Source organism: Haliaeetus albicilla, chromosome 27 (genome assembly GCF_947461875.1).
Source record: "Haliaeetus albicilla chromosome 27, bHalAlb1.1, whole genome shotgun sequence".
NCBI lineage: Eukaryota > Metazoa > Chordata > Aves > Accipitriformes > Accipitridae > Haliaeetus > Haliaeetus albicilla.
In genome coordinates, this window is record NC_091509.1 from 16,943,858 (window position 1) to 16,970,226 (window position 26,369).

Genomic DNA, 26,369 nt, shown 5'->3' on the forward strand with positions numbered 1-26,369 from the left:
TGATGAAATAGGAATTCATTGAGTCAGTGGAATACATGATTCTTGAAAACAATCCATATTAAATAAGCACATCATCTGTATATGTTACTGCTGGTAAAGGATAAATACTGTATAGAAACGAGGTGCCAAGCACTGAGGTTACAACTGTTCATATAAAAAATTCAATCATTTTACTTATTGATGTGATTAGAACTAATGACCGGGCAGCAGTTGTCAGAGCTTTGATTTCTTCCAGAGCATTTTAGTTTCCCTGTTTGCAGAGAACACCCACTGGTTTCCCATTTTCTCTTTGGTAGAACAACAGTTCCCAGAAGGCTTTTTCTGAACAGTTTCAATCTATTCTGTTTTCCCTAAGAAAGCCTGCAGGCCCTTTTGGCTTTGTTGTATCAGAATTATTAAGGGCTTTAAACAAAAAATTGCTAAAGTTTATTGAAATGACTGTAAGCATATCTTAATTAGACAGGGACATAGTATTGATACCCAGATGGTATTTGATTCCAGAATTTTTGAATTAGGATTAAAAAGAATACACAGTGAGCTTTAAAAGAGATACCACTGAGGAATGTTTGTAATCTCTCAAATCACATTCAGCCCCAATCTGTTAATTTGGTTTTAATTATGGACAGATATTGCCCATGTTAGTCAAATAGTGCTTATAAAAAATGCAATATAAGATCCTAATAAAGGAAAGGAGAAAACATATTCATAATAAAGCCAAAAAGAAATTTTAAAATGTCTGTAACTTGGGGTAATTTTCAAGAGAGCACCCAACACTTTTCAGGCTGTTTCACATTTAAACAATGTGGGATTGCTACTGGGCAATAGCAGCAGCTAGTCTAAACTAGCTTCCAACGTGGCGTCTTTTTTTTTCCATGCAAAGGACTTGTCTACAATTGCAAATTACTTCAAATTAAGCTAAGGTGTGATTTTTTAAAGGTTAGATAAACTTCTGAATAGCTCCAGGTTGGAGCATGAATAAATTTCTGTTAGTACTCCTGGAGGGTGGACTAGATCCTTAATACAGAAATGGCTTCATCTAGCTGTAGTAATGCACAAATGTGGATGTGCACAGAAGTCCGAAGAAGACATTTTTAGTCTGTTTTGAAAGTGGATTAAGCTAATCTCATGAAGGTGCTCTCAAGGGTCAATGCTTCTATGTGGGAGCCACTACAGACTAGCTCTTTAGCTTCAGTCTCACCCTGTCTTATTTCTCATGACTTTGCTCATGTGGAAAAGGGTCATGGGACTTAAGAACCGTATTGCAATCCACCACTGGTGACATTTGGGACGTGGAAGCACTTGGGCACTCAAGAGTTCACCTGTGATGTAACTGTGCTGGCTCTCTCTTGTGCGGGGCAGTTTAGGCATGGAGCACGACGGCCAAGGGAACAGATGTGGGGATGAAGTCCGCCTGGGGAGCATCATGGCCCCCCTGGTGCAAGCCGCGTTTCATCGCTTCCACTGGTCTCGTTGCAGCCAGCAAGAGCTGAATCGATATCTCCAGTGAGTAGCTGTTAAGCAGCCTCTCTCTTTTGATTAGGAAGCATGTAAGAACAATTCTGCATCTAGCATGTGTGCTTTATCCTTTTGTTAGTTACTAAAATGGGATTGAATAAAACAAACGAAGAATCCCCCCTGTCCTGTTGGGAATGAGATGCTTTCCCAACGATTGCAAATAAAAATGCAAGTGCTCAATTAGTTTGATTTCAGTCCATTTAAAATTGTTCTAATTTCATTTACATCTTTTCATTTTCTGGACATTGCTAGTATATATGGTGACCTCTCAGCGGTTATGAGAAGACACTATTACAAATCTCATTGCTAACTTTCTTCCCTCCCTAATGTAACCTCTAGCTGGAGGAGTGCCTATGCTACCCAGCAGCGTGGTGTCTATCTTACAGATACCAAATTTGGCTTCAAGAGCCATTTGTTGCTTATGATACCTGTCCATGATAAGATGGCGCTGCCCGAAGAGGAAATTCTGCCCTTTAAGCGCTCAGGACTTTAATAGATATCTAGAGAAAGATTGTGGTTCTAAAATTAATTCTTCAGTTGTTACTTTTCCTTTAAGTTCACTAAATGCAAAAGCTGTTTAAACAGCTTCATCCGTGTCCCTTGCCTTGCCTTTGAACCTGACACTTCGAGCGCTAGACCTGCACTGGAGTTCCCTGACAAACTCTGATGTCTGTGACCATGTTTTTGCTCCTTACGGAAAAAAATCTTCCCCTTGTTATGTGCAAGTTGTACAGAAAAATATGGGGAAACTACTAGGATACCTAGCAAAACCTGAAAATGAGTAGGAAAAAGTGCAGCAAATGCATGAAGTAAATGTGAGTCAGTCTTTTTGGTCAATATTTTTATTATCTTAGATATCTTAGGTATGGCAATAAGGAATAAAAATATTGTGAGGGAAGTGTGATTGTTTCAATTAGCAAGATCCATTAGAGCTTCAGCCATTAAATAAAAATCATCTGGCTTAGAGGACTGCTTTACATTCTTTTAAATACAGTTATTTTTAAATATCTTATAACAAAGCAGAACAATCGTTTGCTTTGAAGTAAATCTAACCTCAAAGTTCTGCTTTCAGCTATTGGTATCTTCAAGGCAACCTGAATGATTGCCAGAATAGACTCGTGTATGGTGTCCTCATGTCTGTTAAGTAACTCGGAAACATTTCAGAGATACTGTCGATCATGTTGGTCTTGTGAATTAACCAATGATTATACCCTGTTAACCATTTGGTGACATTAGCATCAGTCCTCTGTCCTCCACACAACTTCGATGTGATGCTAGTACAGCTAGTTACAGGCCGTCCTCACTTTTTAGGGGGAGAGGAGAAACTCCCATGTTCATCACAAAGAAAGGAAACTTTGTACAAACTATGGATGGAGCTGAGAGCTACCAGGAGAAACAGATAGAGGGAATTAATTTGAGCATTTAATGCAGGCAGGAAAATACACGTTTGTAAATGAGTCGCTGCTTGTCAGCAAGGACGCAGGAAAACTGCAAGCTTAGTGGTAATCTCGGATGGTTACCCTGGCCTCTGCTTCTAAAACTTCACTTGAAAGACAGTTGCAGGCAGCAAGAAATTCCACAAATGGAAAATTAATTAAACTTTCTTTTCTTCTTGGTCTCATGTGGATTCTTCCTTTGATTCCTTTCACATAAGGACCCTGGAGACTGTTAGGAATTTACCTGCAAGCTAAATGGAAATTACAATGCAAGGGCTTCAGAAAAAAATATGTAGAATCCATTAAAGGTGGCTACACCATGTTAAAGTTAATGTAAGCATAATTGCAATATTAGCTGCTCTTCACGACCAGCATCTGAGAAATCGTAGGCTCTATTTTGTTTGGAACAAAAAGGCAATGAAACCACAAACACTATGCAAGTCTCACAGCCCCATCTGTTACTGTAATTTTTGCCTGTTGCAGTTCCTATGATTGTCTGCGTGATGATCCCTTCGAACATGACTGGCCTTCCCTTCCACAGCTGCCAGGAATTCACTACTCCATGAATGAGCAGTGCCGTTTTGATTTTGGTTTGGGCTACATGATGTGCACAGCTGTGAGTACTTAAGTTTGGCTTCTGCTATTTCTCATCCAGGAGTTTTGTAAGTGTCTCTGAAATGTCCTTAATAGGGACAGTGTACTGAAGCCCGCAAGGAAAGATGTTGTGCCCACTTAGCTGTAAGCATGGAATAACAACTGAATGTTGACAAATATGTTATTTTAAGTATCTCTGTCTTTTTTTTTTTAAACTGGAGTTACAGAAATAATAACTCTGTAGTTTCACAAATAGCCGTAGACTTCAAGCAAACAAGCTTGCTGCATTATTGAGCCTCCTGTTGCTGGCAGCTAGTTATTTTGCTACAAAACTCCCACCCAGATGTGAAGGAGATGGATTTGGTGGCACATCTTGTAGTGCTAACACAGGACAGTATGCTTTTATGATCCAATTTTATGGAAAGCGTGGTGCATTTTGATGCCTAACATGAGAAAATAAGCGTGACAGTGAGTAGAGCAACTTGCAAGGACTCTTGATGACATGGTTGGCTCTCTTGTACCAGGAAAACAAGAGACAAAGTCTAAATTTAAAGCAAGGCAAGATTAGTGCAATTCGCAGTGGATTGGCCTCAGAAAGCAGAGTCTTCTGCAGCAGGGCTGCGCCTCCCACCTCCAGCTCCTCAAGTAGGACAAAATATTAAATGGAAAGAAATGTTTTCAGCTGGTGTGGTAGCTGCTTAGACGTAACATTTCTGCTTTCATTCCCATCTGCAGGAATATGTGTGCCCAGTGGTATCTCTAGATGATGAGAACCTTTAAAGCATCAGCTATAGTACTGTGTCTTGACACAATTCCTACTGATGCTGTCTTGGAAGAATGTCCCAGCCAAAGAGGGTCTTTTCTTACAGCTGTTCTCCAGAGCCTGGGAGACGGAGGCTTTCTCTTCTTCTTTGTTAAGAATAGCCAGAAGCATGTCCAGACATCATGTTTTAGTGTATTGTGTGGTGGGTGGTTCTCATCCTCTCCTATACAAGCTCTTGCATTGTAGGTAGAATGTCAATTTATTCATTGGATTAGGGTCCTGAGCTCAAATTTCCATCCTCCTAAGAAGGTGATTGCAACAGCTGAGCTACAGTCTGAACAGCTCGTTTCCTTCTCCCATGAGTACTCAAGGATTTTTTGTTTTGTTTGCCAAAAGAAGCAGCACCGTTTGGAGAAGCTGTAAGAAAAGGCAGCGTGTGTCTTCCCGTCTGGGGGAACTGGTTTCCCCCTTGCCCAGCCTGCCTTTGGTCACTAGTGTAAAACTATTTTTGCCTGACTATTCTGTCGAATACAGGTGGGATCTTACTTCAGAGACACTGATGGTTTTGCACAAAAGCTCGGATATGCTCAATCCACAGACACTGCAGCGTTCCTCAGGAATCAGTGATAACAGCTGGTGTTTTACAGCTAGGAAAGGAAAAAACCCACCATGCTGCAGCTTCTGTTGCAGTTGCCAGTGGGAGCTCTCTCAAAGCGTCGTCCACTCTGATTTTTCTTGTGTTTCAGTTCCGTACGTTTGATCCCTGCAAGCAGCTGTGGTGTAGCCACCCTGAGAACCCCTACTTCTGCAAAACAAAGAAAGGGCCTCCGCTGGACGGGACCATGTGTGCACCAGGAAAGGTGAGAGCAGGTGCTGTGTGTCCCCACACGCTCACGTGTGTTCACGTGTGTTTGTGTGCAGTTGGGGATGTTCCCCTTAAAGTCAAGGGGAACAAGAGAAGAACCTATTTTGAGGACCTGAAGTCCACTAAAATGTGGGGGAAACTCATGAATGCTGCTGAGCAGCGTGAGGGGAGGAGGCAGGGGCCAGGGCTGGTGTGTCCTGCACAGCAGCTCTGTGACCATCAAACCCCATCCTCAGGCAAGTCATGGAAGTATCTGCAGATCGCAGATACTGGAGATGACAACCAAGCTAAGGCTGCTGCGGTGGCCCCGAGGGAAAGGATGGATGTGGGAGTTGAGTGCCAGCTAGAGAGAGCCAACAGGATGGCAGAGAGGGACTGTGAAGAGAGAAGGGCAGATCTGTGGAGGTGGATTTGCTGGCTCGATGAGAGTCAAGGGCGGCACGAGGAACTGTGGAGGGAAGGTGCGAGGTGGCAAGAGCTCAGACAGCTCCGACCCCTCGGCCACCTTGCTGGGCTTGCTCCAGGTCTTAGCTATCCTTCTGTGGAGGTCACACTGTGCTCATAGTGGATCTGAACTCCAAGTCCTTTGAAGTCTGCTGAAGAAATCTGGCTTCCCTGAGCTTTGGATGCAGTCACTGAGAGGGAGAGGAAGATGTTGCTACTTGGAAAGATTTTTTGTAAAACCCAGTGGATGACATCATTTATGTGATAAATGAACTGTATTAGCAGCTGTTATGGTTTGAAATGTCTTTTTTTATGAAAACCTAATATAATGCTAAATTAATTCCTGAGCAAGTCATGCTCTATATAAACCACTCCCTTCTGGTTTTCTCTTCTTTAGATTATTCCTGTTATAACAGCTTTGTTTCTTGTTTAAATATATATATATATCTTTAAATTACAATCCAAAATCTTAGACAGTTTCTTTGGATTCATTTTTCTATAACTTGATTTTTGTGTTAAAAATATTCATGAAACCCTCAGAAAAATAGTTATATTCCATTTTGTTGCATCACCTTCTTCCCCAAGCCATTCATTGATATTAGTATTTGAAAAGAAATGAGAAGAAAAAAGAATTTGTAACCATACAGTTAAGGGTCTGTCAGTGCTTCCATTATAAACAGTTTGTCAGGATATTATGCAACTCAGCTGTAAAAATTTTCTCTGGACTGGAACTTGGGATCCAAGGCTTCAGCAGCTTCAGCAAACTGTGCAGACAGCCAGGCTTTTTAGTTCAGTGGAGATGCAAGGAGAGTATGTGCACAGTCTGAAGTTTCAGTAGATGAAAGGACTATGACTGTTTTATTCCCAGAGGAGCTGTCCCAGTTTTTTGATAAATAAACTTACTGCAACCTTCCAGTAGAACCTGAGAAAATGATATAAAATGAAAACCCATTTTGTTAGATAAGGCTCAGCAGCCTGAGCTAGACATTTTTTTAAAGATAGCATGAGTTATGAAGGTTACACAACTGACTTTGTATATCTGAGCTCAGCATTTGACCGGTGTATTTATTAGTTGTTGGTGTTTTTAATACAGGCGCATCAGATCAGTCCTTTTCCATCCGTTCCTTTTCTTTTCATCCTGCCTTTGATTTGGCCTTCCCCTGTTCACTCTCTTCATCGATCTGGACAATACCAGAGACTCTTACCTGGAAGGACGGGGACTGTGAAATGCATGTGTTGCCCAAAGCTGGGACTTAGTGTGGCAGCCTCCTTTAAGACACATCTCCCATGATACCTCATCAGCACATGAGGAAGAGGAAAATAACTCCCAACTTGATCCACTATTTTCTTTGGAATAACACCAGAAAAGAAAAGAATAGAAACATAAGCAATTAAAGATGTTGATTCAAAAAGATCCATTTGTTTTCCCACTTTCGAGACTTGCAGTTTTCATGATTTCATACCACTAATTCCCAGGGCCTATTTTAAGCTCAAACCAATCACAACTCTGCTGATGTGTCAAAGAAACATCCTGGCTCTGCGGCAGCTGAGGGGACCAAATGCCAGAAACGAAAGCGAAGTTCGGGAGATTAACATGGCGCGTGGCGCGTAGATGTTCTCACCTAAGCCTGGTGTTCAGATAACTGATAAGTGGTCTCTTCACTTTCCCAAACTCAGCAGATGCTATTGAGGAGAATCCAGTCCAGCTGCCTCCTTACTAACTGACGATCAAGGGGCACGAACACCTATGGGAGACACGAGATCTGTAGCTCATTTTCAGCAATTACACTGATAAGGGCCGTGTCTCTGCACGCCCAGGCTGCGTCTTGGACCTAGGCACTGACCCTTAGAAATGAAGGGGAGATTAGACTTTCTAACGCTGTCTATATGTGTGTATGTATGCATAAATATAGATGTATATTTAAGTAAATATATGTAAATGTATGTAAGCTCTTCTGTGCATGTGGTTATTTGAAATAAGTTGCCAAAAGAGCGAGGTTCTGCCATTTCAAAAACTTTTTAATAAGTCTCCTTGTGCGAATGGAGACATTGAACAACCGTTATGTTAATTGGCAGCAAACTGATCATTTGCTGGGTTTAGGGATAGAAAAATAAAATATTCTCCTGGAGCTTCCCAGCCAGAGAAGAAAACTACTATTTTGATAGAAACCTAAAGGAAATAGAATATTTTATAGTGCTCCCAGCCTGATTTTATTAAACTAGATTGAGTTTTCAATAGCAAGAGGGAAGATTCTGTCAATTTTGTGAAGCTTCGATGATGCAGCAACTTGCAATTACTTCTGTGTCTGAACGGTCACATTAACTTCCATGAAATAACTCCAGTGTTTAAAGGTAAGCACATGGAGGGGCAGAGTCTTAATGTTAAGTCAAAGACACTCCATAAATTGCTATAGTACACCATGCAGATGAGGCACAACTGTGCAAAGCTTAACTCTGCGTAGCATTCTGTGGATTAAAAACCCCCATATGCTTTCAGCTGATAATTTACTTACTTGTATACAATTCTGTCAGCTCCACCGTTAGCCTCAGGCTTCTGAAGCCAGGCAACCTTCACAAATATTCCATCAATTTTTGTTGTTCTCTTTTTTTTTTAAACTGTTACTCTTTTGGGGAGACATTTATATCGGCTGAAGTGGCTAACTGCTCTCCACAGGATAGAAATAAAACCCAGAGTCGTTCATGCAAAGAGATCGCATGCTCGAGTCCATCTGCTTGCTGCAGTGACTAACAGACAGGTTTGCACCACCTGAGCCTGCTTTGTTTCTTTTCTTGGAGAGAGGTAAGAGCCTGGTACCTGCCCCTGCCAGCTGAGCTGATGTTGCTCTTGGATTCAGCTCATGTGCCAAGGATCCAGCGCAAACCTAGCAGGTATTCTCCTCGCTTACACCATGCTAATGAGACAATCTGAGTCAAACTTGGAAAGATTTTTTTAGTCTGTCAGGAAAGGAAGGGCATGATTAAATACTGAAATAAATAGATATTATTGAGAAGAAAAATGGACCGAGAAAAAAGGTTTCTGAAAACACTAATGTGTACTCAAAGCAATCCAGATAATTTCCCACTGAGAAAGCTGACCTCAGCTTCTCTCAGAGACAGGAGACAGATGGGTAAGTGTATGCTGTGTTAGTCACCACAGAAACAGTGAGAATACTTGCTTCTCCACTGAAGAAACTTTTACTGGCTCAGGGTAGACTTTAGTGTTAGAGCTTTCAGTTTATCCCTTACAACTAATTATTCTCAAACAGATGGAGCAGAGCGGGCCAGCCTGCATGTGATGGGAAATATAAATAAGCAACCCTCTTCTGATATGATCTCGAGAGAGTGGGGAGAGTGGAGGGCCACCAGCCATGATGCAGTACAGGGGGTTACCTGGTAGAAAACTGGGGTGTCAGGTGGAGAGATAGGAGAGTTGCCAGTTGCTGCCCAATATAAAATAGGTAGAGATATCCACAGAAGAGCTGCGATTTTTTTTCTTGAAAAATTAACTTGCAGATGCGTTAAGCCCACACGAACACACTGGCTCTTTTTTTGGCGTCCACAGCAGTTGTTTCAAAGAACTGCTGAAAACAGCAGTGGAATGTTTTACTGCAAGAGATTTAAGCTTCCTCTCCTGGAAATTGCACTTGTTTTGGACTGTCCTGTTTGCCAGAAAAATAGGCGAGACTGCAAGAAGTCATCTTGTCTTCCACTAAGAAAACAATTTGCATTTACCCATGGTGTTTTTTTCTCATTTTTAAAAAAATATTGCTTTAATATGCTTCACTCTTTAAATGAACCCCCCTGTTTATGAGGGGAATAGTGGTTGAAATTGGCTCTTTTTCACCTCATTATGTAGTTAACGTAGTAGCAATAGGAAGGGTTGGCTCTAGCTTCCTTTATTACACTGGAGATTGCTCCATCTCTGGTTTTACTTTCTCACGCGTTTTCTTGCATGGGTCTGCACAGAGTAAGACTTGGTTGTGAATCATTTTGTTTTATGTAGGCTCCTTTCTTTTAATCCACAAACAAAAAGGCAGAGCTGGGGATGACTCATTTTACACAAATGCTTGTCTCCTAATAGCTCTGTCTCAGCTTCCCGACAATCAGCGTATGACCAGCTTCTCCAGTAAAAATCAGTGCTGCTCTTTCCTTTACGCAGCAAAGTCAGTAACACTTTTCCATGTTTGCCTTCCAGTTCGGGGACCAGTCACAGTGTCAAATAGGTGGTTTATTAGTGGTTGTTGCAAACCCACATCCCCCTGTTCCTGGCTAAAACAGGGAAAAGAGATTGGAAAACACAACATCACATGTCTCTCCCTCTCCTCCACGGAGTCCAAGGGCTGGATCCTGGATCGTCGCATAATGAACATACGCTACGTGGCTCTTGAAACAGATTCAGTGATTGCTGTGGAACTTACACCTGAGGGATGCAGAACCCTGATAAAAGAATGTTTAAGCAAGCACAGATCTGGAGCTGTCACATCTCATCTGCTTCCAAGCCCAGCTGAAATGTGTATTGACAAGCTGATGCATTGCCAGCTTCCCCTGCATCTCTGAATGGTCCCATTGCTACACAGGGCCCGATGACTCAAACTGTTCGTTCAAACAAACCTCTCTAAAGCCATAAGTAAACAGTCCCTGAAGGGTACAGCGCTGAGCTTCAAAACCGAAGAAAGCAAAGGACATATTAGCATTTTGCATTTCTTTCATGCTTTGCTGAATTATCTCTTGTTCTGTCAAACAGCTAAGAAAAATCTGCCCATTACGGCTCCGGAGCAGGATTGGTATAATTGGCTTTGTGGTAACTCATCTATTTCATAGGTTTTGACTTTGAATATTTGAAGTCATGAGAAAGAATGAATAGTTGAAACCTAATTTCTACTCTCTTTTCTATTCCTTGTCCAACCAAATCAGCACCAAAATAAATTACATGAATAAAGAGCCAGTCATTGAGCAGATTAGCGAATCAGTAAGCTGTGTCTTGTCACTGTTTTACTAATGATTCTCTCTTTAAATTCAGCATTATTAATGATTATCCATCACTTTTAAATTTGTCTTCCAGATCACTAATTGCTCTATGCTTAAAAGTGCTCTCCTGTTATATATCTTCTGATTTTGTTTTTGCTGGCAGCATGCATTTAGCCATATGCTCAGCTTGTGCTGCCTGCCAAATTCCTGCGTTCCAGGGCTTGTTAAGCTGTGTAAAATGTTGTTGTTGACTTGAATGTTAAGGAAAGTAAGTGACTGATTGCACTTGTTGTTATAGCCATCTGTGTGCCTGAACCAGAGCTCTTACCCCAACACTAACCGTTAATGCAGACAAACAGCGACAGCCTAATGCAAAGTCATTTGTTGGGCTGGAAATATTTTCCAGCACCCGCACTTCATCACTAGACTTTTAGGAAAGCAGAAATAGTACTAGAAAGGGCCAGAATCTGTGGTCCTTGAGAAGAATTCATCCTGACTTCAGCTGTGAAAAAATTCCTTGATTGGGGTCTGAAGAAATTGGTGGAAAGGCATTGGCGGGTTTCTTCAATGAGAGGAGACAGTAGAGAGTATCAGTACTGAAGCTATGAAGGCTCTTAAAGGAATGTGTAAATACCTTATCGGTTTGGGGAATGTAGCAAATTATGTGTTTCAACCTCTCTAGAATGACTGTATTAAAAAACAGGTAAAAGAAAAGAGAAAGCCTAGTAGAGCGTGATGAATTGTGCAGAAGCGGGACTGTCCAGGGCTGTTCCCTAATGAGTGCTACCTGGCGTTTTGGTCAGGTTTAGTATGGGATCTCCAGGGAGACTGCAAGAGTTCTTTATTTAACAGCACTAATGTCTAAAATGTGAGCTGGCTTTAATTTCATGCCACTTCGCTGATGGCGTTTATTGCAGGAATACGTATGCTGAGTTAGGAGCTCCTGGGCAGGACGGTGCTGCGGCGGGAGCTCTTGCCGTTGCTGCCTGAAGGGGCTGCAGGCAATGGCAGGGGCAGAATTGTACCTTTAGCCTCCCAGATTTGGGATTCTGCCGTTTCCCTTAAACGAATCTGTATTAGTTATGTTGAAATCACCGCTGCAGACATGTGGTGAAGGAATGTAATGCTGAGAGCAGTTTAACGAACTTGGTAGGCTTGAATCCTGCAAGCATATATGTGCAGACTTAACATGCGTAAGTTTATAAAATCTGAGTGAGTTTGGTATCATGGGCACGATCTGACAGTGAGTCTCACTACTTTCTGCTGGAGACATGAAAAAAAATCCAGAATTTGTGCCTAAAATGTTGTACCACAGCCTCTCGTATGGTATAATTTAATCATCTAATTGTTTTGATGTCTAATTTTCTCTTTTAGCATTGCTTTAAAGGTCACTGCATCTGGCTAACACCAGACATCCTGAAGCAGGATGGACACTGGGGGGCCTGGAGTAAGTTTGGCTCTTGTTCTCGCACCTGTGGCACCGGGGTGAAGTATAGGACACGGCAGTGCGACAATCCACAGTAAGTATACATACACCCGTATGTTTTTCTGATGTGGAGCAAATGAATGGTGAGAATCCTTGCTAAATTACTAGTGCAGTAATGCAGTAAAGGATGTTGAGTGGTGCTTGTTAAATCTGACCTATGGTATATGTTGTCAGAAATTCTACTTTTGGCCCTTAGCAAGTCATGAATCATCTTTATTTCTCAGTTTATCCATCCATTAAGCTGGTTAATGCAGTTACAAGGATCTTGAAAGTGCTATTACACTATTGCATGAAGCATAAGTAAAAGTTTAGGGTCCTATACGTGTCTTGTTTTAATATGCGAGTATGAAATAATGGCAATGATTTGCTGGATTTTTTAAAAAAATGCATATACCTTTTTAAAGTTTTTGTTTAATCCACCTTTTAGGATATTTCAACAAGAAGGTCTTAAAATATTTTCAAACTGTTTTCATTCCAAGTTGGAACAAAGCTCCAGAGATCAGAACCTTCCCCAAAGTCAATTTTAGTAATACTGAATAGTTTTGCTCCAGTAACTTATATATGGCCTAACTAGATAATGTAGAATGATTTAATTTCAGTAACACTGGAAGTATACCACATTTAATATAAATTGGTATGTACAAATGATATGAAGTGTGTAATTATTGCTGTCTTAGTGCGACATCATAAAATGTCAAGATCCTAACAGCAAGAACTGAAACAATAGTCAGAATTAAATTATTTTACCAGACAGAGTATTTTTAACATTGACTTTCTCAGTTTGTGCTTATAAAGTGATTGAACTTGACTAGTGTTAAAACTCATCTTATCATTGATTAAAAAAAAAAAAGTCAACTTTTATGAAGCAGCATTTTCTGATGGAAATTGTTCTGTTAAGAAAAAATATACGAGTTCTAATTTCAGCTTTTATTACATTGGCAACATGAAAGTGACCTTTATAATTGTGGGCACAGTTTTAGTTGTAAAATCTATTTTCATGTAGGAAAAGCCTAATGTGCTATTGAAAATGTTTTCTGTGTTCCTGGAAGAGGGTGCAAACCCAGCTATGACTCCTGAGCTCTGTGTTGCCAGATCCGACAGTGATCTGATGCACGGCTGCCTGGGGGATGCAGCATCGAGCTGGGCTCTGTTTCTGGATTTGCTGCTGGCTTTGGGGGTGAATGTGAATGAGTCGCTTCATCTGCTTGTGCTTTCCTTTCCTGGGCCACACCAAGAAAAAGGCTTTTCTTGCCTTCATCAAGTGGTTTGAGGCTCTACTTGCAGAAATTGCTTTTTAAGAGCTAAATAGCGACAGTGGGTTTTTAAAGGAAATACGTATTTTCCGTATCAGAAATACATTGCTGGCTTCATCAAGTGCCTGCTGACATGACTGGGAATTAAATTACTCCTCAGAGGATCTGATAGACGCTTGTTTCATGCATTAATGGCAAAACTAACCGTGGGTTTCTCTCCCCGCCACAGTCCTGCCAACGGAGGCCGCACGTGCGTGGGGCCGAGCTACGAGTTCCAGCTGTGCAACACTCAGGACTGTCCTAAGGACTCTGAAGATTTCAGAGAGGAGCAGTGCCGGCAGTGGGATCCTTACTTTGAGTACCAGAACACGAAACACCACTGGCTCCCCTATGAGCATGTCGATGGTGAGTGGTCCCTTTTCCCTAAGAAAAGTAAAATCAGTTACAAAAACAAGTAAAAATTATATAAGGAGGGGTAAAACTTCTTCTAGGGAAATGATGCCTCACAAATCCGTTATGAGTTGTTTGGAGGGATCTGGGAGTATCAGTGTATGAGTGATCCAATTCACACAATGTACTTGGATTTTCAAAAAGCTTTGGACCCTGTTCCCCAATAACTGCTCTTAAAGTGAGTTATCATGAGATAAAAGGGAATGGTCTTGCATGGGGGTGTGTGTTCCACAAGGATGGGCGCTGGAAGCATGGGTGCTGCTGAGCAAAGGTGGCAGTAAGCTGGGAAAGGGAGCAAACGAGGTGACAAAATCTGCTTGGGGATACAAAATTACTCAGGCTAATTAAAATAAGAAGGCCCACTGTGAGAGCTGCAGAAGGACCTTGTGACACTAAGTGACTGAATGTGGCTAACGAAGTTTGGCGTTGATAAATGCCAATAACGGATACGGGGATCAAAAATGGTAAGTGTGTATATGTGTAGGGGTCTGTACACAAGGTGGGCTCTGAAGAGAAAGGTGTGGGAGTTGGGGATAGCTTTAGGGAAACATCAGTTCAGTGAGTGTTGAGAGAGATGGAGAACACTGATCTGCTGCTGTGTACCTGAATGACATGTCTGCGTTTTAAATACGCTGCCAGCGTCGCTCAGGTTGTGCCCATCTGCTGCCCCCATTGCTAAAAAAACCAAAGCCGAACTCAGAAAGGCCCAAATAAAGCAAACATAAGCAATGACTTCTGAATGAGGAGAGTTTAGATAAACTAGGACTTTTCACCCTGAAAAAGCAGTGATTTAGATTAAAAAGATAGAGTTACAGAATTGTGAGTGGCATGAAGAGACTGAGCACGGAGTGATTATTCAGTTTCTCATAACACAAGCCTGGGAACGTCAAATAAAATTATCAGGTGGCAGATTTAAAACAAATAAGAGGATGTACTTTTCCACACAGCATATAATTAAACTGGAATTCATTGCCACAGGAAGTTGCAGATGCTAGAAAGTTTTAAAAATTATTTAGAGAAATTCTTGAAAGTTCTATAATACATTAAGAGCTATTAAATACCAAGTTCCAGCCATGACTTAGGAAGTCCCCAAGCTGCCGTTTACAAGGAACTTGGAGGATATTCTGAGAAAAGTACCGGGTTTGTTCTTACGTCTTCCTGCAAACACTGCTGGCACTATCAGAGGCAGGTGTGGGGTTGGATGATGTTCTGGCATCTCGGCAGAGATCGCCTCTTAGAACAAAAATGTTCATTTTCCTGTTAACGCCTCTGCTTAACTGCCAGTGAAAGTGCAGCTGGCTGATTTGGGCCATGAAGGCTGTGGCCGTGCTATTGCCACGTTGTGTTGAAAACATGCCGAGAAGAGGTTTTTACCAAACAAAAAGGTGGGCGGCAATGATTCTCAACTTGTTTGATGAGGAGTGTGGGTTGCTGGCTGTTTTTAAACCTGGTTACTTCATCTGAATAATGGGTGCTCCAGGGCAGGGTTGGCCTGGCAAGGGGCAGGTACTGGGCACCCGAGCTGTCCTCACCCAGGCACCCATCTCTGGGAGGGGAAGGGTCACTTTGGGTGAATCATTTTGCATTCCAGCGAGAGGATACTCTGCCAGAAGTTAATAGCAAATGCCTTGTAATTAATTTGCCTGACTTTCTTCCCAAACAGTTCTCAGGATTCCCTCATTCTTTTCATGCCATCTTGTGCAATCTGGGATTTTTCAGAGGCACAGACACAGCCTCACAGCTTAATTTCATGAAATAGCTTTGCTGGCACAGGGAGAAGGGACAAACACTGTGGCCTGCAGACCTTTGCTTCTGCTTTAGGCTTTGGAGCAGTGTGCTGCAAAGACCACTGAAACTAATCAGATGTTTTTCTGTTAAATTCAATGGCTTCTGGGTCAGAAACCAGCTCACTGAAGTCTGAGCGCTGGGCGCTGGGCACTGCTGGTTTCCTATATAACTATGGTATAACTGCAGCCCCCTTTGTGAGAGTTACATTCACCTGTGCAGGGTTATTAGAGGGAACAGCTTTTGAGTGAAAACAAGGCCAGAGGGTGGTTTATATTTGAACTCCAATGTATTTAAAACTCCCTTTTGTAAAGATAAGGCATATCAGCGACATACTTTGTGCAGGTAATGCAGTCGTGGCTCAAAAGTGACATAAATCCCTACACTTCACACGCAACTCAGCTGGACGTGTCTGACACATTGTGTATGCGATGGGGACAGGGAGGAACATCTCATCCCGCGGCCAGAGAAAAGCCGCTGAGCTAGGGTACACCTAGCACCCCGGTGCCACGTCGTGCCATGGGCTGTCCCCTGCTCCAAGCCCCCTGAGCACCCCATCTCCCAGCCTCCGCTGGGCTCACGTACCCCCGTGCCACGCATCTGCCAGGGCAGTATGGAGTGACATTGGCTATTAGCTCCCAGCCTCAATTAAATGAGAAGGAAACGCTTGGGGAGCAGGGAACGGACAGGTACATGGTCACGTCCGTGCTGCTGCACCTCTGCTATGCCCCACACCAGTGAATAAAAGAAAAGAATTCTTTGCAATTAACAGGGTCCAATTTAAAGGTACTTGCACACTTACTGTTCCCATGGAGCAATGGGAAGACAGCCCTCTCTAAATTAAAGCCCTTGTACAGAGTTGTTGGCACCCAGTCAGACCTTCTGATATTTTCATTTGATCACATATAGTGAATGTATGGTATGCGTGGGGTGGGTGTGGGTACATACGCAGCGTGTGTTTGTGTACGTGTTTATGTCTTGTGCATAGTTTAATGTTTCTAATATATGCAAATAAATTAGGTCTGTGATTATTATGATCTTAATATTCCCCTATTAGGAATGTGCACAAAAAAAGGAAAGTACCGGTTTTGATAGTCTAGACCCTACATTTTTAGCATGATATCTCCGCGTTGTTCGGGAGCAGTAACAAAGGTCTCTGATGTACCAATACCCGGTGGCCATGAGGACATCAACAGCAATAACAAGGACTTTATTAAAAGAGGGCAGAGGCCATGGAACCGTACAGGGGAAGAATGCAAAGGGCCTGTGAAGATTTATTTTAATTGAACTGCTATAATGTAAAGGTTATTGTTTTAAATGGTGGGAAAAGTGTCCCCACTTTTAATCATGTTAAAATAGCAGGATCTTTATTTGTTTCATCTAACAGAAAAGCCATCTGCTCTTCACTGCCAAAGAAAGCATAGTGAATCCTATTATGGGGCTGGGGACAGCAAGAGAGATGGGTAAAATGAAATACACTGGTGGAATACAACTTTATTCAGCCACTGACTAGTCATTTCAGCTTTATTTTTTGTTCTTAGCTCTTTGGAAGAGATTAGGAGAAAGAGGTACGCTTGTCTGGCTGTTTGTGGATGTGTTAACAGTAAAAAAATGTTTTTTTCTGAATTGCTTTGACATCTCATCTTGTTTAATGATTTAAACTATCATAAATACAAGTACAACAATGCGGGAGAATTAACTTCATGTTTTGGAGGAAATGGTATGGCCCAGCTGTCTCTGAAGACTTTTTGGATGCCAAATTCACTCAGTGTCGAACGGCGGCTTTTAATGGCAGAATGACTTTTGCTGTTTTCAGATTTAAGTGCAGTGCAGGAGAATGGGAGAAACTGATGCAGAAACCTGCATCTCTCACAAGTAGTCATGTAGCAGATGTGGATACCTCTGCCAGATTGCATCATCCGACAAAGGATTAAAGAGAGGCCCCCCCATCAAAGTAAATTATCTGTTATTTTTAAGACTGTCTCCTAATGATGACACATGGGTGCTTTATGATTCAACAGTTTCCAAATGATCACATAGCCTTTGAAAGGGGATAAGCATCAATGATTTATGGGGTACCGTATTGCATTCTGTGATGTATGCAAGGAAGAAGAGAGAGCCAACACTATTGGAAGTGCTGTTCACAAAGTCAGCAACAAAACTGTTAGAGCTGAACACGCACAATTTGGGTCATTTTGTTTTTCAGCTAAGGAAAGGTGCCACCTGTATTGCGAATCAAAAGAAACAGGAGATGTGGTGTATATGAAAAGGATGGTACACGATGGGACCCGCTGCTCCTACAAAGATGCTTACAGCATCTGTGTGCGGGGAGACTGCTTGGTAAGCTTTTGATGGCTTGTTTCAGGCTTAGTATTGTGAAACCAATTAAAATGGTAGCTTGAGTGTTTCTCTCCAAGAATGACTATTTAAGTATAATAACGCTTTGGGCAATAAGGAGATTTCATTAGGATTATTGTCACAATATTATGTGTGATATTCACATTGCATGTGACTCAATTCCAACAGCACCTACCTACACAAGTAATATTGAATGCAGCATTTTAAAATGACTATTACAATTAGCTTTCAACAAAAGTTTTTCCTGCTGAGGTTTAGTGGGGGTAGACTGTACAATGAAATAGGAACATGCAGCAGCTTTCAAGGAAAGTGATGTTAAGATATGGCTGATGTTCATTCTCTCTGTATTTGATCTATTGCTATTTTTAAAAAATCAATGACAGTTCCTCTAAGTTGGGATCTGCCGCAGGTCATCTTTCAACGGAATTAGAGGCTCTGACTTTGCAAAGCAGTGGTAGAGGTGCTTATCCTCACATAGATGCCTTGATTCTCCTGGAATTTAAGCATCTGCTTTAAGATAAGCTGAGGCTTAAGAGCTTTTCCTTAATCGTGCTGCTTTCCTTCAGTAAGAAGACCACTGTGAAGCATAATATAAAAATATAATCACCTGATTAACAGCTATTATAGGAACTGGAAGTATTAAAATCTGTTTAGATGCTGATCTTCCAGGAAAATACTACAGTTTATACTTCTTTGCTGAAGCAGAAGTCTGGATTTTGGTATCTGAAGTGAAGGCTTATTTGAATTGAAGCGTGGATAAATAAGAATGACTGTTTTTCTCTTTTGTGCACAGAAAGTTGGGTGTGACAGGGTCATAGGTTCCACGAAGCAGGAAGATAAGTGTGGTGTTTGTGGAGGAGATAATTCCCACTGCAAAGTGGTGAAAGGAACATTTTCAAGAGTACCAAAGAAACAAGGTCAGTGTATTCAGTGTGTTTTGTCCTGGGGAATTCAGGGTATTTTTGTTTGATCTCTTCTGTTTCATGGAAAGTACCAGAGCAATCGCAAATCATTTACAGCATCACTAGTTCTAGTAAACTCTCTGGACTTTGAGATGTGTCTAGAATTTGAAAATAAGACTTTTGTCGAGTGGTCAGTTAAGTCGGCTGACATCAGGGCCTGTGCATGCATAGAGGAGGACTTCAGTGCTCCGTGTTGGAGAGCTGTGGATTTATTTGTGCTGCTGATGTCACTCAGCTGCTCTGTCCGAGTCACTGGAGTGCTGCAATAATATGTCATCATCACTCACTGTCAGACAGGAGCTTGCATGGTCTCTCTCTGTGGGTGCATATGGCACTCAAAGCCCATTTTAGTCTGAAGCAAAGTCTGTTGATGATACTTAAGGCATTTTTCTTCTGACCCAAAGCCCTTTGTCACTGTTATGTTCCACCACCTGACACAGAAATAGGGATGGGAATAATGCTGGATTAGGTTCAGCTCGCTGTAATACACGCTGCTTTTAGAAAATAAGATTTATTTAAAAGCCTAAGACAGACTCTTCCTCTTTGTAGCATACTAACCAGTTACTATCTTTTCAAATACTACAATAAAGGGCACATTAAGATGTTTGAAATTCCTGTTGGTGCGAGACATTTACTTATACAGGAAACAGACGCCACCAGTCATAATCTCGGTAAGTATGTAACAAGTAGGAAAATTTTCAGTCAGAATATTTTTTTCTGCTGTTTATTTTTGTCTCTGACAATGTGTTTGTGCATTTGTTTACCCATTATCCTCCCACACCACATACCTCCTTTAAGTATGTTAAATTAGGAAACTTATTTGGCAATTTGATTTCCCTGTGCTGTATTCCCTGGTGTCCTAGCCATTGCATTGGCGTGTGCATGTGTAAAAGCTGCTGGAAGAGGAGCGGAATTACATTACGGGGTGCAATGCATTATCTTTGCGTGCATCTCTTGTAACGTGCTTCCCATCTACAGTCATTTCCCAGATACATCCAAATCCGTTTCAGATTCTGCCCCATTGCTAACAGTATTGACGCAAGGCTGCCCGATCAATCCCGCAGCTTAGAAAGTAATTGAAATCCGCTCCTCGCGGTGCCCTGTAATCAATGCGAAGCAGTGTCTAGTAGGCTGTTATTAATTGGAAGTAGATTCACAGCAAACGGCCTGGTAATTGTATCGTGAGTCATCCCAACTTCTCACCAGTGAATGCTTCCCTTGCTGCTTAGTGCAGCCTGGCCCCGTGGATCAGGAGAGCAATCACTTGCCGATTCAGACAAAGTTTTTCTTTCGGTGTGGGGTAAGCGATACGCAGGGGACGCGAACAGCTTGCTATCTGCCGAAGCCAGTGCTGAGGGAGCGGGATGCTCAAGTAGCTGCTCGAGAGAGACGGGAGTTAAAATCTGGTGTTAAATAACAAACAGTCTCTGCTGCTTCTAATGAGGAGAACAAATTTTCCACCTCAGGAGAAAACCAAAAGTCCTAATACAAAGGTGGCTGAAGTCTCTCCAGGTGAAGGATGGGGCAGCGACGACGGCTGAACCAGAGGAATCGGGCGCTGTGTGCGATGGCAGGCGCCTGCGAAGCACCAGGAGCTTAAGCAGGGCTGTGTCGGTGTCAGGTCTGGACCTGAGCAAGAGAATTAATACAGTTTCTAGCATCTCTCTCTCACTGTGGGGACCCGCCGGGGGTTAGCCCAGTAGCCTTTCTCTCATCGAGCAGTAACAGCCCCCTGAGGTGCCTTACAACATGTGAAAGAGCTGAGCAGCCATGGGACCCCCACCGGCTCTCAAATTGGCTCATATTTGGCCAGTGGATTCAGAAGTTGTTAGTCAGGAGCAGGCAGACGGACGCACGCAGTGCAGTCCCGCTGGCCTCGTTTCTCTGGCAAGGCAGGCTATGAAAATAAAAAAAAAAAGGATGATTGATGTTTCTGGAGCTGCGCAGGAAAGCATTGGCAATTCAGTGAAGCACCTGAAAAGGTCTTTCCAAACCTGTGAGGGAACAGAGGGAAAATGCACGCTGGCCTTTTTTGCTTCTTCCACTGGGACAAGAGCAGAACAAAACTTGAGATGAGAAGCAAACCTCTCCTATTCACTTTCCTTGTGTTGTTCCTAGCAATTAAAAATCGTGAAACGGGGAAATTCATTCTGAGTGAAGACAACTATGTGCCAGACTCTAAAGTATTTATTGACATGGGTGTGGAGTGGGAATATCGGAATGACGATGATAGAGAAACTGTGCAGACCATGGGGCCACTGCGTAATGGAATAGTTATTCTGGTAAGTCAAATGAAAACCATCTTCCACAGAACACAATGTCAGGGTTACAGAGCCATAATGTGCTATAATGTATTTTAGATTCCTCTTGTGAGTTACAAGAAGACATCTGCTTCAATTATAAGACAATAGAAGATGTATTTTAATTCCTTTCTCCTAATTCATTGCTCTGTACAAGAGTTGTTATAACTCAGGGTTATGTGTTGAGCAACCAGCTCTCCTGATTATTTCCCGTGGATGGCCTAGAAATTGGCCACTGTGTAAAGACCCTCCAGCTTGCTTATCATATTTGACGTGAGCATTAGTTAAAAAAAGGTCAAAATGGCTTTTATCAGATAGATCTAATAGCTCCTCCTCCCAGGCATGTTTTGAAAACGTATCCTACAAAGGCAGATGCAGGATTCTTGTGCTTCCAGGCTCACTTTGTCAGGGCACAGCCAGTTCTGTGGTTCCCAAACCCACCCGACTATATTCTTTTTTCATTGCAAACCAGCAAACAATAGACGACAATGAGTAGGGGTAGGTTGATTCAGAATCCCTCTGAAAGCAGCTGTAATGTGTTGATCTACACCAGCTGAATGTCAAAGGAGGAATAAATATTATGTTTTCAAAGGACCAATATTTTGCACTTCATTCACATTGAATTCCATTTTCTTGCATTTGTCTTAGTGCAGTGTGGTAGCAAAAAGTCTTTCTAAAAGTAGTTTATATTTCTGTCAGGATGAAGTAAGAAGCTTCACAGAATTCCCAGGATTATCATAAGAATATTTGTATTTTATCAGAAATAGAAGCAATTTTCTTCACTGCTTTCAGTTTTCTGTGCATTTGAATTTTCCTTGTCTTTTAGTGGAACTATCCATTATCATTTTAGTACAACATTTCCTTCCTTTGTGATGGGATGTGGAAAAAATTTAGTATCATGAAGTCAGTCCAATGCTGGCAAGAAGAATCAGTCTAAATCAACAACAGTCTTTCTTAATATGCAGTTTAGAAACTCTGTGTCATAAGGATAGAGATACTTTTTCATCAGGGGAAAAAAAAAGTGTTGAGTGCAGCTAAAAGGTTTAAATCTCTCCGGGAATGTTTTTATATCTGAGCCATGATGATTGCTATTTCACGTCATCTCACATAGCTTCTGATATCAGTCTTTCATATCTTTTTTCCCTACATCTGTTCTGCTTACTAGGTGATTCCTCATGGTGGTGCCAAGATATCTTTGACTTACAAGTACATGATCCATGAAGATTCCTTGAATGTAGATAACAATAATGTTTTGGAAGAGGACTCGGTGTCATATGAATGGGCTTTGAAGAAATGGTCCCAGTGTTCCAAACCTTGTGGAGGAGGTAAAAACAAAACCCCAGAGCATTCAAAATTGATTAAGAGAAAACTGAAAGAATGAACACCACATGTGGAATTCATTGCCATAAGACATTAGGGAGACCGAGAGTATGGAAGGGTTTTATTTAAGTTAAGAAATAGATGAATAAATAGTGAATGGAGTTAAAAATCTGACTTAAATGGTTTTGGAGGCAGATCTAGGGTGGGTCATTTCTGTTTATGAAACTGAAAAATTGTACAAATGTGCAAGATTTGGATGAGGGTCTCCAAGCTGCGGGGATGCCAAACCTCAAGGTGCCACGGGGCAGCCCTTAGTAAATCTGCATCCTGTGGACCTTGCAATGTAAGACCCCCGCTTTTGAGGCCAGATGTATACCCTGATGCTGTTCACCAGGCTGACGGTCAGGTTGCAGCGCTGTGGCTGTGCAGGTTAGCAGAACGTTCTTGAAATGCTCGATGGTTTTCTCATTATAGCCTGTAGTGAAAAGTAAAGGGGATGAGCGATTCTGGGTGCTAAATCTACATGAATACGTGTTTATTCGGTGCAATTTACAGTTCCTTTTGTAGTCTGTTCACCTGTAGTTCCAGCTGCAACCTTTGACAGTGTACGTGCAGTTTGTTTGAAACCCGAGTCCTGTGTAAGCTCTGCCAGTACTGAAAATAAGAGCAGTGTCTTTCTTCAGGCTACCAATTCACAAAATACGGCTGCCGGAGGAAGACGGACCACAAGATGGTTCATCGGAGTTACTGCGAGTTGATTCAAAAGCCCAAGCCCATTCGCAGGGTGTGCAATCTCCAGGAGTGCTCCCAGCCCATGTAAGCATCACTGCCCAGCTGCGATAGCCGTTGTGCCCAGCTGGCACTTGTCACCGAAAGAAGGTGACTTAAGCTTGATCTCTGCTTTTCCGACTTGATACGCGGCTGCTTGAGCTTGGGGGCTCTTAAGTACCTCTGTGCATCATTGCAGAGACGCAGGACTGTGAGGATGTGGTGCTATATTCTACTTGTAGACATACGATTTCTGGGACTGCTGGTTCCTATTACTTTTGAAATAATTTGGATTAGAAAAGAAGTGCTGTCTTGATCCAGACATTTGTGTTCAGGCCATCTTGAGGTAATAAAAAATAGACATAAATTCAATTTGTACCAGTTGATTTTACACAGTGTGAATTAACCATGTAAGAACAAATTTACAGAGTGCTACATAAGAAAAACAGTGTCACATAGCCTCTCAAATCCAAATCTTCCTAAAGTTCACAGCATATTTTTTGACATTTAAACACAGGGAAAAATACTTGACCTGTTAGATTTCTCTGGCTGCCCTTGTACAGCACGGTATGCCTGTTGGACCTTCATTTTTGCTATACTTAGTCAAGTGTTAGAAATATTTTAATTCACATTTTACAGGTGCTTTTTTTGACTGGTAGCAGGTTACTCCTGCCACATGTAGGACTCATACATTCCATGTGTTGCTACTGCAACAAGAAAGGAGTATGTTGATCCCAGCTTTTATCTCTGGGGACCAAGTCTAGATTCCAGGAAGCACAGAAAATAAGTAGAACATACCACACAGTATTTCCTAACTTCCTTTCAAAAAAGAATTGAAAGAGAGAAAAGTCAAGAAACTGTGCCCCATAAACTCAGCATGGGTCAGGGTTTAACATTTATTTATTGGAAAACTGAAGTAATGACCTAAGTGTATCTCAGGCACTCTGGAAAGGACTGTATTCTTCTTTCAGCTGCAAATATAATTGGACCCAGGTACCACAAAAACTCAATAGGATCCTAAATTGTACTTGGATTCCTGAATGTTTCAGTCACCTCTGTTTCCATAGAGTGGTGTCGGAGCATTTTGCACTTGTATATAGGAGAGGCAATTATTTAAAGATTTTATGAAGCTCTGTGACACCCACTACACTAATATGCTTCTGCTTCACTGCTGGGAAAAAATCATCTTTGTCTCAGAAATCACCTTAGGATTCATGGCTGTGTGCTCCACAGCGCTCGCCTTCCTCCACAGCTGTGTAATTTCAATAGGCTACAAAGAGAAGTTGGGTGAAATTACCACTTTACTTTTTAACTCAAGTGTTTTCTTGACTATTTCTAAACCCAGGATTTTATGAGTACTTTAGGACAATTGCTTCAAACTCGGGATATTTCTTCAAACTATATATATTTTTTGGTTAAGTTTGTCCCATGAATACTGTTTACATTGAAAAATACTTCCTTCTTGCAGATCTCTGCATTCTGTAAATATTTATAGACTGCTGTATTATCTTCACTTACTTGATTATAACTGAGCTTTCAGTAGTTTACATAAATTTCCTCTGGTCCTGTCTGTCCTTGTCGCTCTTCTCTAAGTTCCTTACAATTTGTAGCTGTAATTCTAGAGCCAGTTTGGCTGATCAGCGAAGTTTTCAACTACGCCACATTACAAACCGTAGGTTTCATTTTTCAGTGGCCAAACTGATTTATGCATTATGAACTCAGACCTTCTGATTTTCAGTGGAGTGTTGCCTTCCCCAAAACCAAACATTTATGATGCTGAGGACCCCAATTTGCCCAAGCTTAGCACACACAGCACTGACGGTGTAGGTGGGTTTTCTGGTGCTTCAGCAGATGGTGTCTAGCACGGCCAGGGATGTGGTCCATGGAGTATCCAGATATGGGCTGCATTTCTAACCCAGATGTTTTGGATTCACTCCTGTGGGAACCAGCTGTGGGGACGGCTGGTGCATGCTACATGATGAGACAAGGCACAGCTCATGCACCAAGACCTGGGAAGCTCAGCAGCACCCTTGAGTGACTGCTTTTGACATAAAAACAACCATATTTTTATGTGCAGTCTTGGAATGGCCAGCTTAAAAGCAAATGAAGCAAAGTAAGAATAACGCTTATCTCAGAGATAATGAGAAAGAGTAATTTTAAAGATCTGGGTCTTATTACTGATTTTTCAGGGGCATTTCAAATTACCCTTGCCGTAGCTGCTTATGGTTTTTCATATCTTCTTTTTCTATATCAGAGCTAGTGTTAACATCCTGTTAAACCTATGTTTAAGAGTTACAGTTCAACAGACAGTTTGAACTCACCTAATTTAGGAGAGAGACAATTTTACTCAACTTACTCTCTTTTCACTAACCCAGATGGGTTACAGGACAATGGGAGCCTTGCAGCAAAAGTTGTGGGAAAACAGGATATCAAGTACGATCTGTCCGATGTATCCAACCCCTACACGATAATACAAATCGGTCTGTTCATACCAAGTACTGCAACAACGACCGTCCAGAAGGCAGGAGGCCTTGCAACCGGGAGCTTTGCCCAGCGCAGTGGAGAATAGGACCCTGGTCACAGGTCAGTCTCGTTCTGGAGGTCTCAAGCAACTAATTTCTTATAATGCAGGGGAGAAAAAATCTTGGCATTTGTTCCATGCTGTCTATTCGAATGCATTGACACAATAAATTAATACCTACACAGAGGGTGTATTGCTTCCACTGCTACTAATGCCACAGAAAGTGAGTTAGATGGAGAGGTGATGGTAGTGAAACATGGATGATCCAGACCCCATGAGCCACCCATATAAGATGGCAGCATTAGGAAAGCTGACTTCTACCTGCTCTTTATTCTGCTCGCAGTCATTTACCTGTTGACTTAAGCTGAGAGAAGGGCAATTAGTTCTTTTATCACTGCTTTATTTTCTTTCAAGTAAAGAAGACTAAAGTCATCAGACACTGTGAAGGAAGTTAGGTACCAACACTCATGGAGATGCAAAGGTGCGAGCATCTTCAATGTAAAGGCCTTCAGCAGATTTAGCTGCTCAGTCTCGTAAGGTTCTGTCACCAAGCTAAAGGACAGAGTTTTTCACCTAGTTTC

General features: G+C 41.9%; 1 protein-coding gene across 1 annotated transcript in view; it reads left to right on the plus strand.

Moving 5' to 3' along the window:
• The window catches only part of ADAMTS2 (ADAM metallopeptidase with thrombospondin type 1 motif 2), a 190,430-nt gene that overhangs the window by 152,878 nt on the left and 11,183 nt on the right, over window positions 1-26,369 (plus strand). Inside the window, exons 8-19 of the mRNA XM_069772878.1 lie at window positions 1,360-1,503; window positions 3,435-3,567; window positions 5,055-5,168; window positions 11,960-12,105; window positions 13,554-13,729; window positions 17,766-17,899; window positions 18,711-18,834; window positions 19,470-19,550; window positions 20,998-21,161; window positions 22,345-22,504; window positions 23,183-23,315; window positions 25,643-25,850. Of these exons, the coding sequence (XP_069628979.1) occupies window positions 1,360-1,503; window positions 3,435-3,567; window positions 5,055-5,168; window positions 11,960-12,105; window positions 13,554-13,729; window positions 17,766-17,899; window positions 18,711-18,834; window positions 19,470-19,550; window positions 20,998-21,161; window positions 22,345-22,504; window positions 23,183-23,315; window positions 25,643-25,850 (1,717 nt within the window). The remainder of the gene's footprint in view (window positions 1-1,359; window positions 1,504-3,434; window positions 3,568-5,054; window positions 5,169-11,959; window positions 12,106-13,553; window positions 13,730-17,765; window positions 17,900-18,710; window positions 18,835-19,469; window positions 19,551-20,997; window positions 21,162-22,344; window positions 22,505-23,182; window positions 23,316-25,642; window positions 25,851-26,369) is intronic.